Source organism: Phytophthora infestans, genomic scaffold, assembly GCF_000142945.1.
Source record: "Phytophthora infestans T30-4 supercont1.2 genomic scaffold, whole genome shotgun sequence".
NCBI lineage: Eukaryota > Oomycota > Peronosporomycetes > Peronosporales > Peronosporaceae > Phytophthora > Phytophthora infestans.
In genome coordinates, this window is record NW_003303757.1 from 1,562,042 (window position 1) to 1,586,235 (window position 24,194).

Consider the following 24,194-nt stretch of genomic DNA (forward strand, 5'->3'; position numbering starts at 1 on the left):
AACTCGAGGGAGAGTAACATTATGTAGCCTTTTGGTACTCAACCCGGCCACACTGCACGAACTCAAGGTGCTCGCGGGTCGGAGGGATTGCAGGTTGGTGGAGGGAGGTGCCTTTGTGCGGTGAAGATTGATAAAGAAAAACAAATTACCATTTCTTACCATTGCGCTCTACAAAATTTGTACTGAAGTAAGAAGCATCACGAAAGGCTCACCAGTGCGTCACCACTCACAAATCGGACTGACTGTGAAATCGGCATTTCTTTGTGGATGAAAGCTGTTATTAATAGATGTAGCTCGATGTTGCTCCATGGCAACTCCTCTGCGTTTCGATGAACGAACTCCTTCTCACTTCGCCACACGCTTTCCACCTAGCTGTAGTTGAAGCTAAAAACACAGGTACTTTACATGTAAGTATTGGGCTATCATCCTCTGTCACCTTTTGCCTCCTACTTCGATGCACATTGCGCCTTCTCTTCCATGGTCATGCCCTCGACTACACTGTGTTATAGTCAGCGGGCGAGCTTCGCGAAGCGTTGCCATCGCATTATGAATAGCAGGCTTTTGTCGTAGGCTTTGTCGCTCTTGTCTTCTTCAACACTACCAGTTCTTCGGCATCTGCTTTCTGAGAGCGCCAGGAGGTCTCTGTAGCCACTTAACCAACGATACACATTGCGATCCAGATCTCCGTATCCGCTGGTCATCTCATAAGTGCCACTCATTCGAACCATAATGACCAACGCATGAACCACATGGCATTATGGACACCAACACGAACGATCGCCGTACAAATGTACTGCCGCTTCTAAAATAGTAATACAACCAGCATCGCGCCATCATAGACCCCCCTCGGATTCCGAGTCGGAATCCGGTCCGGATCGGGGGGGGGCAAATCACGGGCAAATTTTGAAAGGCTTTTTAAGTTCCCGAATCGTTGTCAAAATTTACAAATTTCAAGATTTTTACGCAGGATGGAAGAACTTCGATAGGCAGGGTGGGTTGGCACCGCGGAGAAAGTTCACAGGCAATCAAACTGCGCTTGCGTTACTTCGGTCCGCCGGCAACATTGCAACAGGGTTCGTCTCCACTAGGCGTGTCTCTGCATGACACCAATGCGGCAGACAAGGCTACAATTATATCCGATCGGGAAAACGAAACTTGAATCGTACAAGAAACAAACACCGACATGATGTAGGGAGCGCTTCACCTCAGAAAACACGAAAGAATGCGATGGGTGGGCCATCGCAGCTCTCCGTGGAGCAAAGTGAAGGTGTTCTCTTGACATTGCAGACAATCAACAAATGAATCCGCTTGGGCGCCTCCCAAAAGCGGCGACGGCAGGACAACCGCGGCGAAGCCACCCCATCTCCGCGATGGTACACCTGCATTGTCTGCAGCCTCCAGGGCTGGCGCTCCGCCTAAAAGCCCTCGAGGAGGAGCCCGCCGAAAAAAGTATTGGCTCATCATGGGATCAAATTTAGAGATCGGACCGGGTCACGGCGCTCGGCGCTCGGCGCTTGCAAACGTAGAAAATTTTGCCACCCGAAAGTGCCGCTCGCACGACCGTCAACTTGACGGCCGAGTCCGTGCATCGGACCAAAGCCCAGCCCCTGGAGCAAGAGCGGGCTCCGGCGCGGTGCAACCAGGACAGCCGACGCCCAGCTGGCTGCTCCGACCGGCTTCGAGGAATTTGTGCGGCGCCACGATTCATGGCGCCGTCGTGGCACGAACACTAGCTGAAAAGTTACAGATAAATCAAGCGTAATTACAGCGACAGCGATCGAACTCGCTTGCGTGTGCGTTTGTCTCGGACCATTACGCGGTTATCGAGGTCTGCGAGCCCCGTCATGTAATCGGGTCCACTCCTAACTTTACTCTGCAATGTACGTACCGGTAACATAATACTTGAAGTATGTATTTTTACAGTATTATTACCTGGAGATTTGGCTAAGTCGGTAATGTTGTGGTGTTGTATTATATCTGAGCTTGTGCAATTGGACGACTTGCCACGCCTACGAAAAAAACGGCTGCGACTCCGGGTCACACAAAGCGAGGCGCTGCTGAAGCTCCAAAGCTCCAAGCCTCCGCTCGACCAGCAACACAACGCATTTCACTGCCATCGTCACAGGTCCTAGCCTCCACAACTTCGCTGCAAAATCAGCAGCTAGTGCTCCGGAAGTCGCTGGAAAGACACACGCTGCACCACAACACAACGCAGTGAATCAAGCCTCGGTTTCTGCAAAGACCGACCAGTTTCGTTCGCGACTTCAGTGCTTGCCACAGTTACGGCCACCGGCACGAAAGCGCCCACCACTCCACCACTCTCCGTGCCTTTGCCGTTGCCCCCCCCTCCCCCCATCTGCACTTTTGGACTCGCCATCTCTCACGCAGACTCAACTGAACTCCACCAAAAGTCTTGTCTGCATCGGTCAACCCAACACCACACACGAAACTTCCTCTGCAGTCTCGTCTCGACTGCGCGTAACACACCAAGCGACCTTCTCCACGTAGCAACCGATGGCGACTCAAATGGATCAACTACCACAGGTGCCGCCTCCGGGCACCAGTCCGCGCTCCAGCAACTCGTGGAGCCGTTGCGACCAGGCAGTCGCTCGCATTGCCCCCATCGCCACCACCACATGCCAAGTCTGCTCCAAGTGCATCGCCAAGGGCGAGTGGCAACTTGGACTCATGTTTATCCACGTCGAAGGCTTCATGCTCATGGAATGGTATCACCTGCAATGCTCCAAGTCGCTGCAGGGCAGTGGCCTGAGTGATGTTCTGCAGACCGTACAGAGTGAGATGACTCCGGCGCAGAAGAAGAAGTTCCAGTTGGCTTGCCAGAAGGCAACATGACTCAAAGATGTTATTCGATGTCGAGTGTTGTCCGAGTATCGTCGCGCCAGTCAAGAAGACACATTTTGTTTTTATAAGCACAATAGTAGACGCCCACAGAACAGAGCAAAATAGTAGATTGAAGAAACCAATTAGAACATGCATCAACCCAACATGTAAGTTTCTTCGTACTTGCAGTTAGTAGTGCTGTCCGGGACTATATGTAGATAGGTTGTTTTTTTATACATAAAAAGAACATATATTAAACCGATTTTTTTGCTTATTTTTGCCGTCATGTTTTTTTTGGGTAATACTCGTTGTTACCCTCTCCAGGCTGATCATTAAGATGGGACTATAAGTTATACAGAGGTTTCCGATTTTTACGTCGTAACACTGACGACGTACTTCAGCATCGCTGACTAACAAGTACACAGATACAGCTTAGCCGATCATGTGATCGGGATCACAATCCACAAACACAATTATAACCGGAGCTACACAGCACAGCAATCATATGAAACTCAACAAAATGCATTAGTAGCATTGCTAAAGACCGTACGGGAGGCTCACTAGCTCTCTTCTTTCTCCTCAGACAAGATTTCTCGACGTGTCTTCTTTCGCACTCCGGCGGCCTTGGGGGCACGGCGCAGAACGACACGCTTACCTAGGTGACTCGGAATTGACGCGCCACATTCGAAGTCGTCGTGCCACACTTGAAAACACGTTGTATCCGTGCCTCTGCGCGCCTTGGGACAGAGGAAGCTTTTTTGCATCACCCTGCGAGCAGTCTTCACAGTAGTAAGTAGTCTGGTAGCTTTTCTTCTGCTCACCTCGATAGAGGGAGCACACCTTGCAAGAGCGCTGGCGCCGCTTCTGAACGCCCGATACAATCACCCAATCATCAAGCTGCTTGTGTACGTAGGAAGCGTTGCGGCGGCGCTTTGGCGCGCTTGGAGACGGTGATGGCGCTGCTGTTTTGAAGTCTTCGTCCGTGAGCTGCGTGAGCTGCTTGTGCAGCAACTTGTACCAGTCCACGCGCTTCATTGGGGCGACGCCGTCGAGGCGACAGGCCTCCTTGTGTGTGATGTACGCGTTTACAAGCGCTAGGTCAAACAGACCTAAAAATAGACCCTTATAGTACTTTCGGAACCTGAAAGAAGTCTGGACGGAGAACGTTTGAAGGCGGAGTTGATCATGCACATCAACTCCGCCCATCCAGCGCTGGTAATCGGTCACCAGTTTGGGACAGCTGAACGTCGACTGCCCCACCGTCTTCAGGTTTCTCTTGATGGTATCTTCGGCCATTGACACCCCAGTGGCCAGGTAGTGCACCGGCTTGCGGTCCCACCAGTGGCATGCAACCATGGTGGGCACCGCAACCGACCTTGAGTACGTGAATGACCCGCGCTCTACTGTGGTTGGTCGTGTTTTCCTTCGCTCAACGACGTGCTTGTCGAATACCAGCTTTGACGTCATGATTGTTCCAATCATGTAGACCGACATCGAAAGTAGTTGAATGGCGAGAGCAACGGAGGTGTAGAATCTGTCGACAACAATGACACGAAATCCGGGGTCGTTCTCATCCAACACAGCCTTCAAATTTCGAATTACAGCGGCTGCTCCTGTCTTGTGGTCAAACGCCTGACTTGCACTTTCATGGTTTTGACGCTTCCCTACATATATCTCGAATCTAAAGTCGTAAGTGACAACATAATGCAAATGTCAGACCATCAAGTCGAAACTTACGACTTTGCAACACTTATAAAAAAATGCGCACCTGTGGCAGTAAGCAGACACTGCGTCGCACGTCATGAACATCTTGGTGCCATAACGGTGCGGCTTGTCCGGCATAAACATACGGGTACTGTTACGCTTGGACGTTTGAGGAAGTACACCTTCGTCGAAAGAGATGATTGCAGCCACTATCCACGCAGCTAGGAATGCCATTTGAAGTACGTCAACAACAGCTCGCAGTTTCCACAACTTGTTTCTCTTGTCAGCTGTGTCATTGTTGCAGAAATGTAGATCTCGTAGGATAGAAGTACAGCGATTTCAAGAAATTAAATTGCCAAACCGTCCCGCCGAAAGCGCGCCATCATCTGTCATAGCCCAGTGATCTGAAAACGGACGGGTAGGGCTGAGCATATGAGCTACAAGTAGACCCATGACACAAAGAATCTCGCGCGGTACGTAATCAGGTTCGACTCGTATGCGGCGGCGAACATCCCGTAGCGTTTGACCTGGTACGCTGCGTCCTTCACGAACGAGACGTGCACGTTCTTGGCGCGCCTTTTCCTCGAGGTGTGACCTTTTGTATCTGTTTGTCTCGCTCGTGATGAATGTCCACAGGTTCACCGGCATAAAAAAGAATAGCAATTCCAATGGAGAATCCATTTTAGCACGAAGTGCTTCCACAGGCCTAGCCGCTTGATCCTTCATACCTTTGAACGCGCTATTGTCGGTTTCATACTCGGAGGATGCAGGAGTCCACGCCATCGAACGTAGTGTAATCTGGTTCATGTCTTCGATAGATAGAGAACCCCCCAAGCAATCAATAAATGCTGCATCCATAAGAGGCGCCTCTTCTTCGTCAGATGACACGTCGTCACCAATTTGCCTTTGAACAATATCACTATCATCATCTGATCCAAAGCTATCCGACTCCGAGTCCATGCTCTCATACTCGTCTGCATTGTCCTCGTCCTTCATGATGTTCACGTCCTCTTGTAGCAAGCCACGATCTTCTCTCGAGTTCGTTCGCTCATCGTTTCGTCTCGAGTTTGTTGGCGTCACAGGCTCGTCAACAGCACCATTTTGACCGGCGCATAGTGACAGCGCTACATCTGGTTCATCACCGCTCATAGCTCCACAAAATATCTCGACTATGGTGTTTGCTGAAAGCGCAATACTTGTGTCTATCTGTGACGCCCTTGAGCTCTCATCCTCTATGTGCGGACTTGTGGCGCATAGCGGGAGTTCTGCAGGTGTCTCGCTGTCCTCGCTCTCGGATCCAAACAATGCTTCAACGGTGTTCGCTGAGAGAGCAACACTCGTGTTAATCTGAGACGGTGTTACCCTCTCACACTCTGCAGGAACTTCTGGCTCACCTTCTTCACTCTCGTCGTCTCTGTCGTCGCCTGCACCTCCCTCTTCAGCGCCAATGATGCCCTGTTCAAACGCATACTTTACTACCGCATGTTCTCCTTCGCATACACAGCACAAAGCACGTATTAGACACACTAACCACATCAGACTTACCGACAAACATGTTCACGCCCTCGATGTGTAGCTCCTTTGCAGCGTTCGGTGGGTAGTACGAGTGCAAATTGGACAGCCGCGTTGGCCTCTTTGACGTCCATCCGACACGCACGAGCTGACGCCATAGATGACCAAAATCCACATCTCGCACGTCGATTGCTGAGAGCGCCTCTGCTTGAGCTTTTGTCCGCTTGCTTGTTCTGACCGGCATCTTTGCTTGAGTCCGCAAATTCTGTACTGGTGGAGGACATCCACCGTCCACCAAACGTACGGTCCCAAGATAGTGGGACAGTGAATCCACCTACAGCCTTTTTCTCCCCTGTCGCCCACTACCTTTCCAAGCTTATATTTTCTTTGCAGAGAAACAGACTTGATTAAAGTATGTGATCGTCGCATCTGAGCCATTTCCTGTTTATCTTGACAGTTAGCTCGTAACTTACGACTTAAGGTTTTCACTACGTCGTAAGCTACGACGTTGGTAACCAAGGGGTTAATCGTCGTCTACGTTGGGGAAGAGAATGTTGTCGTCGATGTCCAAAGGAGTTGACACTAAAGACAAAGCAGCCTCTAAGATTTCTTGTTCCATCAACTCCGCTTCAGTTAGAACTTCGGCAATACCTTCTTCGGCGTCTGCTGTTTCGACCTCGTCGGCTGGTTCACGAGCTTCTCCACTGTCAATACGTGCATCCCCACCTCCACTTTGTAGACCCGCGTTCATCACAAAGTCCGAGACCATGTGCTGCTCAAAACGTTGTCGTTGTAGAGGTGCCTCCATCGTCGCGACGGCAGCGTTGTGAGCTACGGCAGCCTGCTCCTCGACCAACCCCGCTCCAAGACGGTTTCTCGCAGAAGAGTGGATACGCTTCCCCACCTTATGCTGACGCTCTACACCAGCCGTCGATGCTGGAGACGTGTAGACCTTCACTAACAATTCCGCCAGAACAGGAAATTTGCTTCGTCCTTGCGTCCAGATCTTTTGCGGGGGGAACTGGGTAATGCTGCTCCACTCAGAAGCAATCTCAGCTTCGGTGGTGCAAAACCGGAGGAAGTCATCAAGAGCTCGACGCTTCTGGTCTTGGTCTTAACGGCATACTAGTTCAATTGCAAAACGGCATTGAGCACAGATATCCCCTTTGCCAAGCTCAATAGGATCTTGTCCGTACAGCTTTGCGACAGCCAAACGAAAAGGATGATAAAACGGGTCGCAGTAGAATGCCGATGCGTGAACTGGGCTCTGAATGCGATTCCATCTGTGGATCAACTTCGTGAGCAGGGCGTCGCCAGGGAAAGTTTCCCGTGCATGGATGAATACATACACAAAACAAGCGTACGCAGTGGACATTGTGGCTGAGTTGCTCTCCATGACGCCGATGCATTTACAAATGGGATCGAACACTTTGATGTGCCACGATACGTTACCCCAGAACTGCGGATCCATGGCTATACTTGTAAACTCGCTTGGAAGCTGGTACGAGGGGTCAATGTTGCGCTCCACCTTTTCGTTCATCACAGCGGTCACAACCGCGGTCATCGGTCTCTTGACTTTTGCAAGACGCTGGAACATATAGTTTACACTGCTACAACGCGATGCAGAGTACAACACCATTGTGTACTGCCGCTGAAGAAAATCGAAGCACAGACTCGAAATTGTTTTGTTGAGTAAGCCAGTATTTTTCACAATCTTGCTCAGGTAGACAGCGTTGCGAACAAAAGCTTTTACCCCGGGTTTCTTCACGATGCCCTCACAGAAATTGTTGAGCGCATGGGCTCCACATCCGTAAGCAAAGGCAACAGAATTGTTATCTTGCAACGATTTGCGAACAGCCCTCATCAAGTTGCAACTATCCGATACGAAAGCGAACACAACTGGACGGTCGAGATAAGTGTGCATGCGAGTGATAGATATTTCTACCTTCTTAGTCACCTCGGGCTCGCTCTCTTTCTTCAGATCGGCGCGCAAGTACTCGACAAACCATGGTCTTGGATCATGTGCAATGACATTGGACAAACTCCTCGATAGAACATTAGTCGCGCCGTCCACACCAAGCGTAACTGCGGGGGACTCGCGCAACGCTCGCGCCACATCCAGCATGACGTCGTTATAGCAACTTGAAAGGAGTGTCGTAGATAGCTCGGAGGAAGATGGAGGCGACCATGGGAGGTGAAGCAAATCGAAAAAGTTTTTCCAAGCAGTATGATCAAACATACCGAACTCTGCTCCCCTTTCGTGCATCGCCCTTGCAAATGATCGATCCAGTGCATCGCGCTCGTCCTTGCTATAGTGTGGATACACCTTTGCCTGCAGTTGCTGAGCCATAGATCGCAAAGCTTGGGCTCCTTCTGACTGACGCTCTAAATCCTCCACCAAAACGTTGTCTTCAAGTAGCATGCGCCCCCACCCACGCGATATCTTCTCGCAGTTGATGATATGGCGCTGCATATGTTTCACCATCGCAGACAAGGTCGTAGTGCAGTGATTACACTTCACTCGCCGAGTCTTATACTTCCCCTTGGGATGATCCTTGAAATGAGACCACACACCTTCTTTGCGTACCCGACCCATTGATTGAAGAATTGGAAATGCCCAGCGCGAAAGGCAAGAACCGAAGGCACAACCAAGCTTGGTTAGCCAGTCATTTAGTCCACTTGCGACGAGTTCCGAAGGACCATGGTGAAATGGCAACGTTGACAAAAAAACCACAAAAAACCGCAAAAAAACATTTTGAACCGAAATTCGATTTTATGCCGAAAAGATCAAAAAGACCGTTGCATAGCTGTCCCAGATTTTGTACCACCACGCTGTTGTAAAAAAACCAGGTTCTGTGGTGGAGATCCAGAATTGATATCTCCGCTTGAATTTTCGTTTGCCAAGAGTACCGAGTTTATGAGCGCTAAAGTGACAGCAAGACACAGTAATCAAGCTGTGTATTATAGGAATCGACGTTGTTTTCTCAGTCAACAGCGACGAAACTGAGCCACATTCCTAGAAAAGCAGCCATCGATTTGAGAGTCGCAGTGAGACTGAACGTGGTCAATGAGCCCTGTAAATCAAGTACACCTGGAAAGATGTACGAATATCACAGTGTACTGCAGTGACGCAGCCATCCACCGCGAGTGTCCGGTCGTACTGGTTTTTACGTCGACAGCTCTTCAGTCCCATCTGCACTTTTGGATTCGCCTCCTCTCGCACAAAGGACAAGCACTCAAGCTCCTTCTAACTGTTAACAGCTTAGCGCTGAACTCCAAGTCTTGTCTGCTTGGCTCGTTTCATATCAAACAGCACCAGGTACCAACCTCCCACTGCAGTCAAGACACGCGATCCCACCATCAATCTAGCCAACTCGAACCAAAGGTCAAATTATCGACAGAATGGACGAACTTCCGCAAGTCCCGCCGCCTGGTACGAGCCCGCGATCTAGTAGCTCCTGGCTCCGCAGTGACGACCCCGTAGCTCGCGTTACCCCCATCGCCACCACCACGTGCCAAGTCTGCTCCAGAAGCATCGCTAAGGGCGAGTGGCAGCTCGGATTCATGTTCATCCACGTTGAAGGCTTCATGATCACGGAATGGTATCACTTACGGTGCTCCGAGTCATTGTATACCAGCGACGTCCTCCAGAATGTGCAGAGCGAGATGACTTCGGAGCAGAAGCAAGAATTCCAATTGGCATACCAGAAGGTAGCAAACAAATAACAAGAAAACATCAACACGTAGTTATAGTACCTAAGAAAAAGATAGAAACCAGTAGACCCGGGTCTTTATTTCTAATCCTCCTTGTCTGCTGTCATTGCTTTTAGCGACCACTTGTCGCGTTTGATGTCCAGGTGCAGCGGAGCCCAGTGCAGCTTCTCCGGAACGACCTGTGGACCCTTCTTCGTCAGCTTTGTCAGGTGCGCGTCCACGATCTGTCTTGGAACCACGTACACGTACTGTCCGCCTAGGTACTTGATCATGTTGAGGTGCTGCAGCGTCGCGATAATGTCCTCGTTCTTGATAGATGTCATCTGACACACAGCAAGTTTTTAGAAATAAGCAACAACCTTATTAAAAACATGGCACTTTCGCTACGTACCCGAGTAAGCTCCATGATCGATACTTCCTTTTCCGGATAATCCTGTAGAATACGCAAGAGTTCGCGCGTCCAGTAGCTGCGATAACTCACGAGTCCAAGATCCGACAGAGGCTTTTCCGGCGATCCCACCTTCTCTTCTTTCTTGCTCAGTTCGTAGGAGAACTGGATGATAAAGTGGCCGTAACCTTTGCGTTGATGGCATGGGAACGTAAGGATACAAGCCAGGTTGTACCCCAGCTCGGAGTACTTTTCCTTGGAGAAATAACCCACGGGGTGGAAACCGCGCGAGTCGATTTCACAAATAATGTAAAACAGGAACGGGTCCACGTCGTAGTAAAGCGTCTTGTGGTCCAGAAACAATCTACAAGATAGTAGAAAAGAGCCTTTAGCGTGTTAAACCTCCCTATCGCTCCTCACGACAAAACTTACTTGGCGAAGTAGCAGAGATTCTGGCAGTAAACTTTGGAAATCGCGCCATCCACCTCGAAAACGCTCAGATGTTCGTGTCGGTAGATTTCGTTGCCTGGCGGGTGCTATTGTGTCAACCCATAAGGAGGTAAATAAAGAGACTGCCACATACGAACTCCGACTTACGCGGTTGCACACTCGACGCTCTTGGTGCAATTTGAGCTCTCGTTTGAAGCGGAAAAATGCCATGCAGAACTCGCAGAAGTGCAGCTGCAGCGTCAGTTTAGAAACGCCAAACAAACGGAGAGTTAGTAGACGCAACGCAGCTCTTCAGCACATCAAATTTACAGCACGCACACAATCGATCGACCCATCAGGATAATACTCCTTCGGGAACGGAGAGAAGTACCAAGCTGCCATGCGAAAGCGTCCCATCTCCACGAACCTCACATTCTGCAGCAACAAGCGTCTTCGGTTAAACAGCTTCAACATCTCCAGCAGCTCCAGCACTGAACGTACCTTGACTTTAGTGACCTCCTCGTGCTCTCGAATGCTGGCGGCGTCCATGCCTTCGTGTTCGTCATGTTCTTCTTCTTGAGGGGTGAAATCCTGATCATCTGGCGTCTTCCGCTTCTGTCCTCGAGTACGAGAGGAGGGATCTGGACTTGAAGCTGCGGGTTCTCCTTGCTTCTTGTCTCCAGGACCGGCTGCGTTGCTCTTGCTGCGGCTCTTGGCGCGCTGCTCCTTCTCCTTCTCTTTGGCGTCTTTCTCCTGCAGCTCGAGCGTCTCTTGGTCGGTGCCTCGGCGCACGATCTCGTGCTCGTTGATCCATTCGTCCATACGGCGATTGAACTGCAGCAAGTCAAGAACATTGTCATAAGTTGACACCAATTCTGTACCAGATAACCCTGCAATGAACGTACATCATGCCAGTGCACGTAGTATTTGAACCGATCGTTGCTCAGCGCCGCTGCATCAGGTAAGTAAGAGAATTGAAAAATGTGAGTACCAACTTCTGGCATTTACACAAAATAGCCCACAATAGCTCTTCGTACTGCGCTCGATCACGACACATGGTCGCTCCGTCTTGCCCATCCAGCGTGCCACCAGTGTGGTCCCCACAGGGTAGCCCGGGCCGTCGCTAGGCGCCTCCACCTTATCTTCCTTAGCGTCATCACTTTCGATTGTTGCCTTCATTTTGACAAATGATGAAGTCAGTAAGATGAGGGATTTAATGGCATTGCGATGAGGTATTTTAATTTGAAATTAGAGAACTTCAGTGAAATTTAAATAAATTCGCGACATTTTCTATATTCATTAATTTTTAGAAGCTCCAATATTTTTTTAATCAGTTGAAGAAAGAACACCGTTGATGTCAAAGCTGGAGGAAGACGAGCTGGACCTGGACGAGCGCCTGGCGGCACAGCAGCCGCTACTCGAGCTGCACGATGGCAACTACAAGCCAAGAAAACCGGTCAAGCCGTGGTACCGGCGTCGCCTTGTCACCGTCACGGGCGTGGTGCTGCTATTGTGCGGTCTCTCGTACTTCGTCGTGTCCAGTCAGATCTCTCGCGTCGCCACCAAGGCCATCAAGGACACGGTCATGCACATCGAGAAAATGGATCTGAGTCGACCGCAGTCGTCCTCTGTTGCACTGAACCTCAGTTTGAGTCTCATGGCGGCGTCTCCATATCCAGCCACAGTGGACCCCGCCACGTTCAGTATAAAATATGGCGGCCTCGAAGTCGGCACCTTCCAAGCTCCTTCCATGTCGATAACCCATGGCACCAACAACCAAGTATTCCCCAATTCGACGCTGAAAATTCAGAACAAGAAAGCATGGGATCAATTCGCAGGGGATATGATGAGACGCTCCAATGTGCAGTACGAAATCTCCAGCAAGTTGAACATCCACGTTCGACTATTGGGGGGTCTGATCAAGTTAAGTGCTTCGGACATTCCATTGAGTAAAACGATGGCATTCAAAGGAATGGACGGACTTCGGGACATGCAGATCGCTCAAGTGGACATGCAGCATTCGACCCAAGAACAAGTTGTGGCGACCATCAAGACGTGCATTCGTAACCCGTCGATCACGACGATCAGACCGGTGGGAGCGCTGTGTCTGAATGCTCACTACCCGAGATTAGGGCACGAGACTCTAGTGGCACACTTGACGACGTCGGAGGAGACGGGGTTACCAGTGGCAGACGGACAGCCGTCACATCCGTACTGTGCATCGCTGCATGGACCGACGGATACGAGTAAGGGGTATAATTTGCTGGATCTGCAAGGTGAAATGCTGGGCACCAACTCGGAAGCGATTAGCGGATTGATTACCAAGTATTTGAGTAACGTCTCTGCAGAGTTGACAGTAGTGACGTGCGAGTCTCAGGCGACATCGGTGGAGCTGTATAATGAGGCGATGAAGAATCTGACGATTGAAAGCTCGTTGCCACCTCAGAAAGACCCGTTGGTGGGGAATATGTTCTTCCGTGGCATTGCGCTGCACTCTCCGGAAGAAGGCAAGGAAAACGATATGGTACGACTTGACACCGCTGTCCTAGTGGAAGCAACGAGTCCGTTGGGACCCAATTCGGCATTGACTATCACGGATGTGCGCATGAATGTTAGTCTGAAGGGCGCGGATCTAGCTCTCGGAACGCTTTCGACTGTGTCTGTTGATATCATTGACGGAAAGCTGGTGGATCGAGGCAATATTTCGGTTGAATGCTTAACGGAGCTCGACCTTGCGGAAAGGGGAAAGGCATTTGGCAGATTTGTTCGTGCGTCTGTTGTCAAGGAGAAGATCCCGTTAACTCTTGCTGGGAGTATGGATGTGGTGTGTCATGGGGCTCTTGGTACGATTTTACGGGCGTCCTGATGACGCATACTTTACGTTATTGACACTGCTCTTTTGCTTGTCTTTTTTTTCTTGTAGGAACGCTGAAGCTCTCAGGGCTGCTTCTTCGCAGCACCACGTTGCTGACTGGGATGAACAACTTTCACGATGTGACGGTGAAGAATTTTGCCTTGCCAGGGACTGGCAGCGCGACGAAACATGAAGAGCCGATCCAGACGCAGATAGAGATCCGTAACCCTTCTGTGTTTACCGTATCCATTGGAGCACTCACGATGGATTTAAGTTTGGACGCGCCTCGAGAGAAATTTGGATCACTTGGTGGCATTATGAACCTTGGCCCTGGTATGAACAATCTGGAACTAAATGGCCAGCTAAAGCCTTCTGTAGATGCAACAGGGCAAGTGAGTGCTGCCGTGGCGGGATTTTTCTCTCGTTACCTGGAGGGTAGAGACTCTCAAGTGGTTGTGAAGATCACAGGCACGCAACATGGTCATTGTGTGTGGTTGCAAGAGGCTTTGGTAGGGTTGACAATCGAGACGAGCTTCCCTGGTGTTATTAAGGGCTTCCAGATGATTAAGGATATCAAAATGAGCCAGCTCGATGTCATGCTGGACGAGGCCCCACCAGGCGAGAGAGGCCCGGTGACAAATACACGAATGAGGGTTCGCACCGAAATGAAGGCCAAGGTGAAGATGCCGACTTCTATCAAGATGCCTCTGAAGATCTCGAATCTATCTGTGGCGCTTGCTCTGGGGAATGAACACGGCGATCGTCTCGGATCGTTGGTGTCTGACCGAGAAACCTGCGAGTTCAACCAGACGGATGATGGAGCCTTTCGTCTGAATATGAGTCACTTCTACCCGATTGGCTTTAACACTCATGAAGACGTCATCGGGATGTCTGGTTTTATCAACGATTTGCTAACGAAGAATGGGAGCATTATGATGCGACTGGCTAGCGATATTGACGCTGATGAAGGAGCGTTCCCGGATGTGGAGACGAGAATGGGGGTGCTTGCGCTCAGCAACATTCCAGTTAAAGGCGAACCGCTTATCCCCGCGATGGATTCCTTCCGCCACCCACCGGTTAAGGTCCTCACCGTCGACATTCAGCGAGGCTCACCGTCGTCAATGATAATGACGATGGAGTTTTCATTGCAGAACCCGTCTATTGTGCAGACAAAGTTGGGCTCACTCGTGCTAGATGTGTTCTCCGATGGAGCACGAATGGGTTCGGCCAAGATATCCGATTTTAGTCTCAATTGCTGCGGCAAACCTACTGTTCTTCGTGGAAGTTTCGAGTATCACCCCAAGCCGAGTGACCTCGCCACCGCCGAGAGATTTCTGTCGAACTTTGTGTCCGGCTACTTCACGCGCGGGGCCGCCCAGGAGGTACCATCGCCAGCTCTGGGAATCTTTACCTGCATTGCGTTTATGCGGGTACTAACGTAACGAATGTAATGCGTGGTGTTGGTGACTACAGATTGCAATCAAGGGGTCTGCGGAGAGTACCTCGTTGGATCTTCTTCAGCCGGCGATGAAGGTTCTCTCGATCCCTTCGATGCTGCCTACTCTGAGCGAGCTGTTCCCAGCGACGCCGACGCTTGTCACCTCGTCGCTCTTGTACATTCCGTCACTTTTCCACTTGACGAAGATTCCGACTTCGCTCGAGCTACGGAACCCGTTCAGTGAGAGTATCACTGTCACAGGGGTGGATCTGGAGCTGTATCCCTGTGAAGACCAGGTCTCAGGTCCGTGCAATAGCTACTCATGTATTGTCTACTATCACTAACAATTATTACTCTCTGGTTGCTGGTAGGCGATGACGGTAAACTGACGTGCAAGAAATACTTCGACAAGTCCCTCGCTCGATTCGCTCCTCCCGTGTTTCAGCCGATCTTTATTCCTGCGAACACCAATGGCTGCTTCTCGTGCTGCCAAGGCTCGCGCTGCAGTGACCGTGTGTCGTTGTGTCCGCGTGCGTCAGTGGGTCAGTGCATGAGCGCTCAAGTTCAGAGCTTCCTCACCCCAGAGGCCATCGCGACAATAATTTATTCGCTGACAGGCGGTTTGCTGATGCGTGTTAACGGCAGCCTCGGCGCATCGATCGGTGACTATGCTACGCACCTGTACTACCAACAAGATGGACTCTTGGTCACGATGGCCAAGTAGAACAAGGATCTATGAAGATTGAAGGCGTAGTAGTTCTATGAGTGGCGTGGCTTTTATATTAAAAATCGGGCTATGGTTGAGTCGAATATATTCGCAGTTCGAACATATTGATAACTGTGTTGATTTTCCTACCGGCATATTGTCCATTTTTCATTAGTAAGATTTATGCTGTTTTTCCCCTCTGTTTGATTGTATGGCAAAAATCGCTAAGACGTCAGACAAGTGTCAAACCAGAATTGCATGCAACTTGAGAGCAAAACGTACTTTTACACAGTCGACGCATTTGATAGTGTTGAGTGCGGACAGCAACTATCTATGTTTTCTAGACCAAATATTACTAAGTTATTAAAGTGTCGGCAGCATTTGCTCGCAGCAGAGCCTATCTGACCGTCTGTGGCGACTTCCAAGCTCATATTTGCCTACCATTATCCCTTCTACCACACTAGCTAAGCATCATGCATGTACGTGTCCACAAGCGATCGTGATAGCCAATTTGGTTATCACAGTAGCTTGTGGACGCTTGTCCTCCATAGCCTAAAGAGCTCAGTGGCGGGCAGTGCCAGTACGCCGCGCTGTCATCGGCGCACTTTGCCGCTATGAAGAGCAACTTATCAGCTTTATGTGTTTATTTATAGGTATCAAATAGCGTATTTGGTCTCTTAGACGTCTCGTACGTGCATATTGAGTTGTCAGTCATAGCTTTTTAATGTGCGAGCTCTGTTGTGTCGACTTATAAGAACTATTTGTGACACATTGAATGAGCATGCATAACACTAACGAACTGTCTAACAACAATACAAAATAACAGACCGGCAGAAGTCTTGAGTTGGGCACATACTCGCCGTTAATGCCAGCAAGACACGGCAAGCAAGTGGCCCAACTCAAACACGGGTTCTCTACTGTAGAATCATTTTCAGGAATACATTTTCGTATAATATCATTACAAATATTATAACCACTCTATCGAATTATGTACATGTAGAATACCTTAACTTTCTCCTAGTCAACTTACGTTGCTACTCGCATTTATCTCGAGTACACTACAGTATGGCCTTGCGAATCCAGAAGCGAGCATAAATATGTTTTTCGGGGGAAAGAAAGCGCCGTGCAAGTCTCTTTACAGTAGAGAAATGTAGTTTCTGTAGTAACGCCAGGGTTGGAATACCCGGGTTACGAGTACCTGGATAAGATCTGAATAAATGACGGACGATCGATATTCTACCCCTTTGCCAATCCAAACTGGTGGTAGTGTAAACCAAAACGGAGTGTCACTTATTTAGATTTTTTTTTAAATTTAGAAATCCCCAAAATTAATATAGACCAATATTGTAAAGCAAAATGATGAATATATCGTTCGATGGTCGCCTCGATAACAGTATCTTGTCTTCTACAGTACTTAAAGTACTGCACATGCACCACGTACATTACATTAGTGCATTGGCTATAGCCACGAGCGCCCCGCACCGGACGCCGTTAGAAGTGTAGAACTCTTCTTAACGCTGACCGTCCAGGCAAGCAGCCCCAACACGAGCGCTTGATGGCACGTCAATCGCCAAGCGCCGTTTTTGAGAAGGAAACTCAGAGCTGCAACCCTTTCTCCTTCCATTCCCCACGGTCTGCAAGCGCAGGCCAAAGCTCTCATCCTTGATGTACTCTGTCTAATTGGGTTGCTGGCCGTCTTGGTCCCTCTATCGATGATTATGCAGGCTGTACAAGCTGAGAGGTCACTGTGTGCATCCACACTCTCGTGTTCTGGCGCCCATACGCAGCTTTCACGCCCCCTTACATCTTTGTGTGTACCCCAGTCCGCAGCGCGCCGGTAGTTCGTATTGCTGGATGTGTCACTCGCGTTCTTGCCAGTTTGCACTACACTAAATCTACATTGCTCTAAAAACTAATTTTGTAAATTTATTCCTCAAATTTAGATGTTACTTCGGTTACTTCACTCCGTTTTGGTTTACACTACCACCAGTTTGGATTGGCAAAGGTGTAGTACTTTATTCCAGTGGAATAACGGCCGCTCGACCTTGTCTGCAAAGCACAATGATACAAAAGCGACAATCAGTTTTAAGTATCGGTATACCGCAGACTTATCGGTATATACTCTCCCTCTGACGCGTTCCCTCACTTCGTATTTGGAAGAACAAGCCTCTCCTCGTCCCTTTTCGGATCGAGATGACAGTCATTGCATAAGCTCTCATTAATGTTTTTGTTCGTGTGACCCCTAAAGACTGTGGAAAGCGATGAAAATCGGATCCCTCCTAGACTGAAATAAAAAACATGACAGCATTCTGCAGCTAACAATTTATTCACCGTCGCTGCGTATACGATCGTGAAATTTTGCCGTATGAAAGATAATTACACAAGGTTACAACGTTACTCCGCTGTTCCGCTGTAAAAATGCCATCACTGTATTCCGGGTGAAACGAAACGATAACAAATGTTATCAATAGTAATTATCACCTGCACCGCACACTGCTCGTAAATATCGAAACATATACTTCGAAGTATCGTCAAGTGATGAGCACCATTATTAACAGTGCTCACGTAGCTAGACGTAATCCATGACAAATTTCTAAAATAGGATTTTCCATTCTCTTTTTAAAAACGCTTTACTATTACTACAGTTTAGTATCAAAATCGATGTTTTATAATATTTAATATATAAATAATAAATATTACTATTTGAAGTATACACTACATCTCCAGACAAAATAAACACCCATCCCACAGCTCTATTATCGATGCAGTGCATGCATGTACAGTATCTTAGGTCACAGTGCGAGTGCATTGACATTAATTTTTAACGAAGCTTGCTTTTCGGCTGGTACTGTTATACCGACCACCAGAACGTTGAAGCTACATGTACATGAGCGACGAATCGACGTCACGACCAACGATTCGCTGGCAATGCAACGTCAAATTGACAATGTACGTGTACTTTAATAATACCGGTACTGTACTGGCACGCGATCACTCATCCAACCACTAGATTAGATGCTGGAGGGGAGCGATTTCATTTTCGGTGAGCACGAAAACAGTCGAAGGCAGCAACATTTAAGCTAGGTTCCCACCGTAGTCTACAGTAGCTTGTGCCAGGGTCAATCCCTGTGTAGAAATTCTACCATTGAATTACATGTACAGTACTAATTCCTTAACAGAACGAAAATAGAATGGTCCCCATCGCCCTGGCTCTGTCTGTATTGAACTTGTGTGGAGCACATTCTTGTGGCGCTGTCTTGACCAATCAGCGCGTCGTGTGAAGCTGAAGTGCTTGCGCAACGTCTTTCAAAGTGGGAATATTAAATTAATATTATTAATACAACTTTGCAAAAGAGAGCCAATTGACTGCGGAACCATGTTGCAGCGAGGCCGAAGATCCGCGTCCCTGGCAGCGGCGTTAGGCCGATCACACCACATGCGCTGCATCCAGACCCACCGCTCTTCCTTCGATCTGTACGTTTTTCTGTGATTGCATCCCTCTTTCGCAATGGCTCCTGACATCTCCTGTGCTTTGTGCAGTAACGAGACACCCATTCCTATGGATCAAGTGCGCGAGATTGCCGACACGGAGCCCACGCCTCTGTCTCTGCAACAGATGCGATCGTTTGCGGATGGAGGGGCCAAACTGCACATTGTGTCGGCTAAGTTCTTGCACAAGGAGCTGCAGTCGCGTTTCGCTCGGTGAGAAACCCATGACCATTTAACCAAAACCACAATTATTGCTATGCTTAGCGCTGCTTTCGCTCTGATGAAGAGAACTTGGTGACTCTAACCTTGCTCTGTCGTGCTGTTTGGGGATATACAGAGCGATTGTGGAGCTCTCGGAGTTACCATTGGGTCTTTGCGACACAGCGTCTATCCGTCAAGCCATCGACGTCTACCGACGAGAACTGCAATGGATCAACGCGACTAAACCACCAAGCACCGTTGTACGAAGACAATCCGGGGGGGGGTATAAGGGTGGTGAGTTTTCTGACTTGCTTTGAGTTTGCTGGCAGGCGGAGGACCGACAGTTCACAGAGACGTTGCGTCAAGCTAAGGCACGCGGCTCGAACTTGGTGCCGCTGATCTGCTATGGTCTTCAACAGCTCAAGGCGACGGATCTCGGACATAGTGCGCTGCAAATTGAGAGCGTGCAGGAAGACATCAAGGACCGACTGGACAAGTTCTTTCTGGGACGTATCGGCATTCGTATGCTCATTGGCCAGCACGTGGAATCGCTCGAGCACCCAGGAGGACGTGTTCATCTTATAAACGTGGAGGAAATCGTGCGTGAGGCATGTGATCGAGCCACACACCTGTGCATTCAGTATTGCGGTGAGGCTCCACCAGTGGAGATTCACGCGACGGCGAGTGCTGGCACGCCCTTGATGTATGTGCGGTCGCACCTGCATCACATGGTAAGCAACACAATAAATTATATTTTAAACTATGGTACTGACGACGATGTTGTTGTGTAGGTTTTCGAGCTTGTGAAGAATGCCATGCGTGCAACAGTGGAGTACCATAAGAAGCGGGTTCATAAAGCTCCGGGCGAACTCAACCATTTCAAGCAAGTCATGAATCCAGACAGCCCGTCCTTGGGGTTTTTCCTTCCCTCGGTAGGCGGTTATTATTGATCAATGTGGTGCTTACTACAGTAGGCTAATTGCTCGTGGCCATATAGGTTAAAGACGTTTCTGGTGTCAAGATATTTCCAGACGTTAGTAAATACAAGCTTGGAGGAGAATTGCCGCCAGTGGAAATCGTAATTTGCGTGGGCAGTGAGGATCTGACCATCAAGGTGACTGACGAGGGTGGAGGGATCCCACGCAGTCGCTGGCATAAGCTGTGGCACTATGACTACACCACGAGCCCTCCTTTCCCTTCTATCGACTCTAATGCAGCCTACAGGCAACACTTTAGCGGAGGTGGCTACGGACTGCCGATGGCAAGGCTATTCGCACGCTACTTTGGAGGGGAAATCACCTTTAGTTCGCTCGAGGGCTCCGGATCCACTGGGTTCATTCAGGCACATCGTCTTGGAACCAATACGGAAGTTGTCCCCGGCCATGCGTCTTTTAACCTCCCACCACTCTATTCGTAACTTAGACTTGACATATTGAATACCAAGCCAAATGACGATCACATTAAATAACATCGAGGAAGTATTTTTTGTCAGTTTGTTGTCGCATTTGATGCGAACTTCAGACTGGGCTTAATAAGGCCGGGCTTCTTTACACCGCGTGGTCCTTGATTGGGTCCCACGCAGTCACGAAGTAGCCGTCCAAGCGGTTCAATTTGTCCATCTGCTCACTCGTGATGTCCAGTTTGGCAGCCTCCAGATTCTCCTTAATTCTGGATTCGGTCACTGATTTGGGCAGAGTCACAAAGCCCTTCGCCAGACTCCACGCGATCAAGACTTGGGCCGATGTAGCACCCAGCTCACGTGCAACCTGCTTCAGTGTACGGTCGTGCATCTTCTGAGCACGAGCCAAGGGAGAGTACGCCTCCATGATGATTCCATGCTCCTCGCAGTACTTGACGGTATCGGCTCGAGCCAGCCACGGATGCAGCTCCACCTGGTTCACAGCAGCCTTCACACGCCATGTCTCTGCCAATTTCTGCAGATGCAGCTCGCCGAAGTTGGACACACCAATGTCGCGCACAATACCTTCACTCTGCATATCCTCAAGAGCCTTCCAGGCTTCAGCACGTGTGGTACTGTCAAAAGGTGCGTGCAGTAAATACAGGTCGATATAATTGAGTCCAAGCTTGCGATTGCTCAAACGGACCCCTTCGACTACCTCGTCGTAGCTTCATCGGTTGCTAGGGGCGACAATTTTGCTGGTTACGAAAAGTTCATCACGAGGGATTCCCGAGTCTCGGATTGCTTTACCCACGTCCGATTCGTTACGATAGACGGTGGCCGTATCGATGTGGCGGTATCCGAGCTTGAGAGCGGAGATCACGGCGTCATATGTCTCGGGTCCAGGGGCACTTTGGTATACGCCCAATGCGACGGCGGGGATGGAGTGGCCACTTGGAAGGAGCTTGGTCTTGACGAAGGCACTCATAGAAACGGCTACAGGAAACTTTGCTATTGGATAGTGAACGCTATACTGTATTTATTCATGTTTTATTAATAATAATTTATTAAAGGCTCTCCCTACGCAGTCAAGGAATATCGCTAGGGTAATGCAAAAACATTATTTCTGAAAAAAAATGTCTAAAACTTGGTGAAGCATTGTGTGTACCACATACCGCTGTCCGAGGATTAAGCTACCTGCGCATTCATTTTTCAGAGTCATTAGAAGATCACTTAGATCTTAAGAGAAGTCTACATTTGTCGTGCACGTACGATTGCAATTGTGGGTCTCATATTAGCTAACTAGCTTGTAACATCTATATAAACTGACTCAACATTTTGTATCTGCAATCGTCCAGGTCTTTAGCAGAAGTAAATTCAGGAGTCAGCTGCACCAGGTCTTCGTCCACTTTGTGTTGTGAGCGACATTGATATAGGTCTCAAACCACTTCACAATAAAAACTCCACAATTGTGCCCGTCGTCTTGATACCACGCCGAAGACCGGCGGATAGTTAACTTACATGCTTGGTCGAATTGGTGACACCATCACCAGTATCATCACCAGTATCACACGAATTGGTGACACCATCACCAGTATCATCACCAGTATCACACGAATTGGTGACACTGTTACCAGTATCATCACCAGTATCACACGAATTGGTGTCACTGTTACCAGTATCGCAAGAATGGGTGACACTGCTACCAACGTAGTTACCAATGTCCTCCGAACTTGCGAGTTCTCCACAAATACTTGCGTCCGTGTAGGATGGCGGCATATTATTGTGACGGGCGATCTTCTCCAGGTCTTCCAAATGGTTAAGCCAAACGTGAAAGCTTCGTGTCCCTTTGTCTGCTATAACTTCGGCTATCCTCTGGCACACTGCAAACCCCGAGCGATAATTCTGATTATGACCAAGGACACGACTTGATGGAGCTTCAACATCCTCGACGTAGAACTTCTGCGACGTATCAGGAACACTTGAGTCTTCTCCGTCATCCGCAAGCAACCATCGCAGCGGAATCGCCTCACACGGAATATTAGATCGAAATTCTGAATGTTGCCGCCGCAAATACAGGATGTGACGGCAAAGAAGTAACACGGTCTGGTAAAAGGAGCAACTGCAGGAGTTCTCATACAAGCTGTCTGCATATTTCGCACCCGAGGCTGTAGAACTATAGAGAGTAAAGGTATTTCCCTCACTTGAAACAACGTACGACAATCCTCCGCTAACGTGATACTGCTCCTCGACCAAATTACATGCGTAATAAGTAGCGCACTTAGCCAGGGCGGTCATCTCGTCATTGTAATTTTGATTGTATCGAAAACCGACGCGCTTGACCTTAGCATTATACACGTCTTCTGCAGACTGTTGTAGAAATAGAAAATGGCCGATACACTCATCCATAGGCATATGACGATGTAAAAGTCCTTTGCAGCACCCCAACTGGCTTCGAGACGATTGTTTGTGTTGTTGTCTAGATGCGGAATGTTTTCGCACTTAAACGTACACCACAGTTCCTTGCAGTTTAACCAATTCTCCTCAAAATAATCCAGAAACGTGGGTTTACTCGCACACAGTTTCCTCAATGCCGACAGGTAATCATCGAAACGACTCTCATTCTCCACCGGAACCATCAACGTCAGGGTATTCTTCACGTGCATCTTCTCAAAACTTGAGAACCCATAGTATTTCTTGCTACTTCTCGCTGGAGATAGTCAGTAACATAAAAGTGGCAGAGGATGATAGTCGCACAAGGAAATTCATCGCGCAGCAGCGCCAGTTCCGTGCAATCCTTGTCAATGACGATAACCTTCACATTCTTCCACTCTGCGTTGTTCTGCTTGAAAGATCTTACTGCGCACTCCATGTCCAACCTGCTCTCTCCGTCCACTAGAGAATGCTGCGCAAAAGCTCCACAGCCGAACCTGTTCGTAATCATGAAACTGAACAATTGATAACTGTAGAACGATCAGAAGGTGTATTAGTTTTAGTTGGTAATCATTCACAATTACTTCTACGATACCGATGTGTTGGTGACCGCAACACCAATGTATTGGTAAATACAACACCAGTTCATACGACGTACCGATCGATGTTGGTTCCATAGGTCGCATCGACGCGGACAGCCTCCGGAAACTTACGCACCATCCGTCGCATGTGGGCCGTCTGGAATGTAATGCACGCTGTAAGCCCCGTAGATTTATCACGAAAGACGTTGACAGCGTTATCACGACCCACGCTAAAGTGTTTAAGCACTTGAGCCACGCGCACTTGTCGTCCCCAGAAGTGTAGGTCTCCTTACGCATTTTAACAATGAGATTCTCTACATCCTTGCGTAGATCAATCTTTCCCGAGCGGTACTTACCAACGATATTTATTCAGATTAACAAAGGATGCCGTAGAGAAATCGGAGCTACAAGCTCTTGCTCCAGCATGAACTATTTCAGTAAGCACTTTATAGTAGGGCTACAGATGTGATCATTACACCATAGTAGGGTCCAGTGGTGGGTATAT

General features: G+C 49.0%; 5 protein-coding genes across 5 annotated transcripts; 4 read left to right on the forward strand and 1 right to left on the reverse strand.

Annotated features, from left to right (window-relative positions):
• Window positions 1-2,514: 2,514 nt before the first annotated feature.
• Window positions 2,515-2,853, forward strand: PITG_01454 (uncharacterized protein; the record flags this gene model as incomplete). Its single annotated transcript, XM_002908073.1, has 1 exon — window positions 2,515-2,853. One exon carries the CDS (start codon window positions 2,515-2,517, stop codon window positions 2,851-2,853), a length of 339 nt encoding a protein of 112 aa, XP_002908119.1.
• Window positions 2,854-9,459: 6,606 nt separating this feature from the next.
• On the forward strand, window positions 9,460-9,783 carry PITG_01455 (uncharacterized protein; the record flags this gene model as incomplete). The annotated part of the gene is made up of 1 exon (XM_002908074.1): window positions 9,460-9,783. One exon carries the CDS (start codon window positions 9,460-9,462, stop codon window positions 9,781-9,783), a length of 324 nt encoding a protein of 107 aa, XP_002908120.1.
• Window positions 9,784-9,854: 71 nt separating this feature from the next.
• Window positions 9,855-11,767, reverse strand: PITG_01456 (histone acetyltransferase ESA1; the record flags this gene model as incomplete). The annotated part of the gene is made up of 8 exons (XM_002908075.1): window positions 9,855-10,094; window positions 10,163-10,523; window positions 10,592-10,695; window positions 10,757-10,840; window positions 10,928-11,023; window positions 11,090-11,422; window positions 11,494-11,540; window positions 11,626-11,767. The coding sequence occupies 8 exons, from the start codon at window positions 11,765-11,767 to the stop codon at window positions 9,855-9,857; spliced, it is 1,407 nt and encodes a 468-aa protein (XP_002908121.1).
• A 175-nt stretch (window positions 11,768-11,942) lies between these two features.
• On the forward strand, window positions 11,943-15,604 carry PITG_01457 (uncharacterized protein; the record flags this gene model as incomplete). Its single annotated transcript, XM_002908076.1, has 4 exons — window positions 11,943-13,431; window positions 13,512-14,824; window positions 14,916-15,183; window positions 15,252-15,604. 4 exons carry the CDS (start codon window positions 11,943-11,945, stop codon window positions 15,602-15,604), a joined length of 3,423 nt encoding a protein of 1,140 aa, XP_002908122.1.
• Window positions 15,605-18,962: 3,358 nt separating this feature from the next.
• On the forward strand, window positions 18,963-20,693 carry PITG_01458 (pyruvate dehydrogenase; the record flags this gene model as incomplete). The annotated part of the gene is made up of 6 exons (XM_002908077.1): window positions 18,963-19,060; window positions 19,127-19,288; window positions 19,413-19,536; window positions 19,606-20,007; window positions 20,068-20,208; window positions 20,274-20,693. The coding sequence occupies 6 exons, from the start codon at window positions 18,963-18,965 to the stop codon at window positions 20,691-20,693; spliced, it is 1,347 nt and encodes a 448-aa protein (XP_002908123.1).
• Window positions 20,694-24,194: the final 3,501 nt, after the last annotated feature.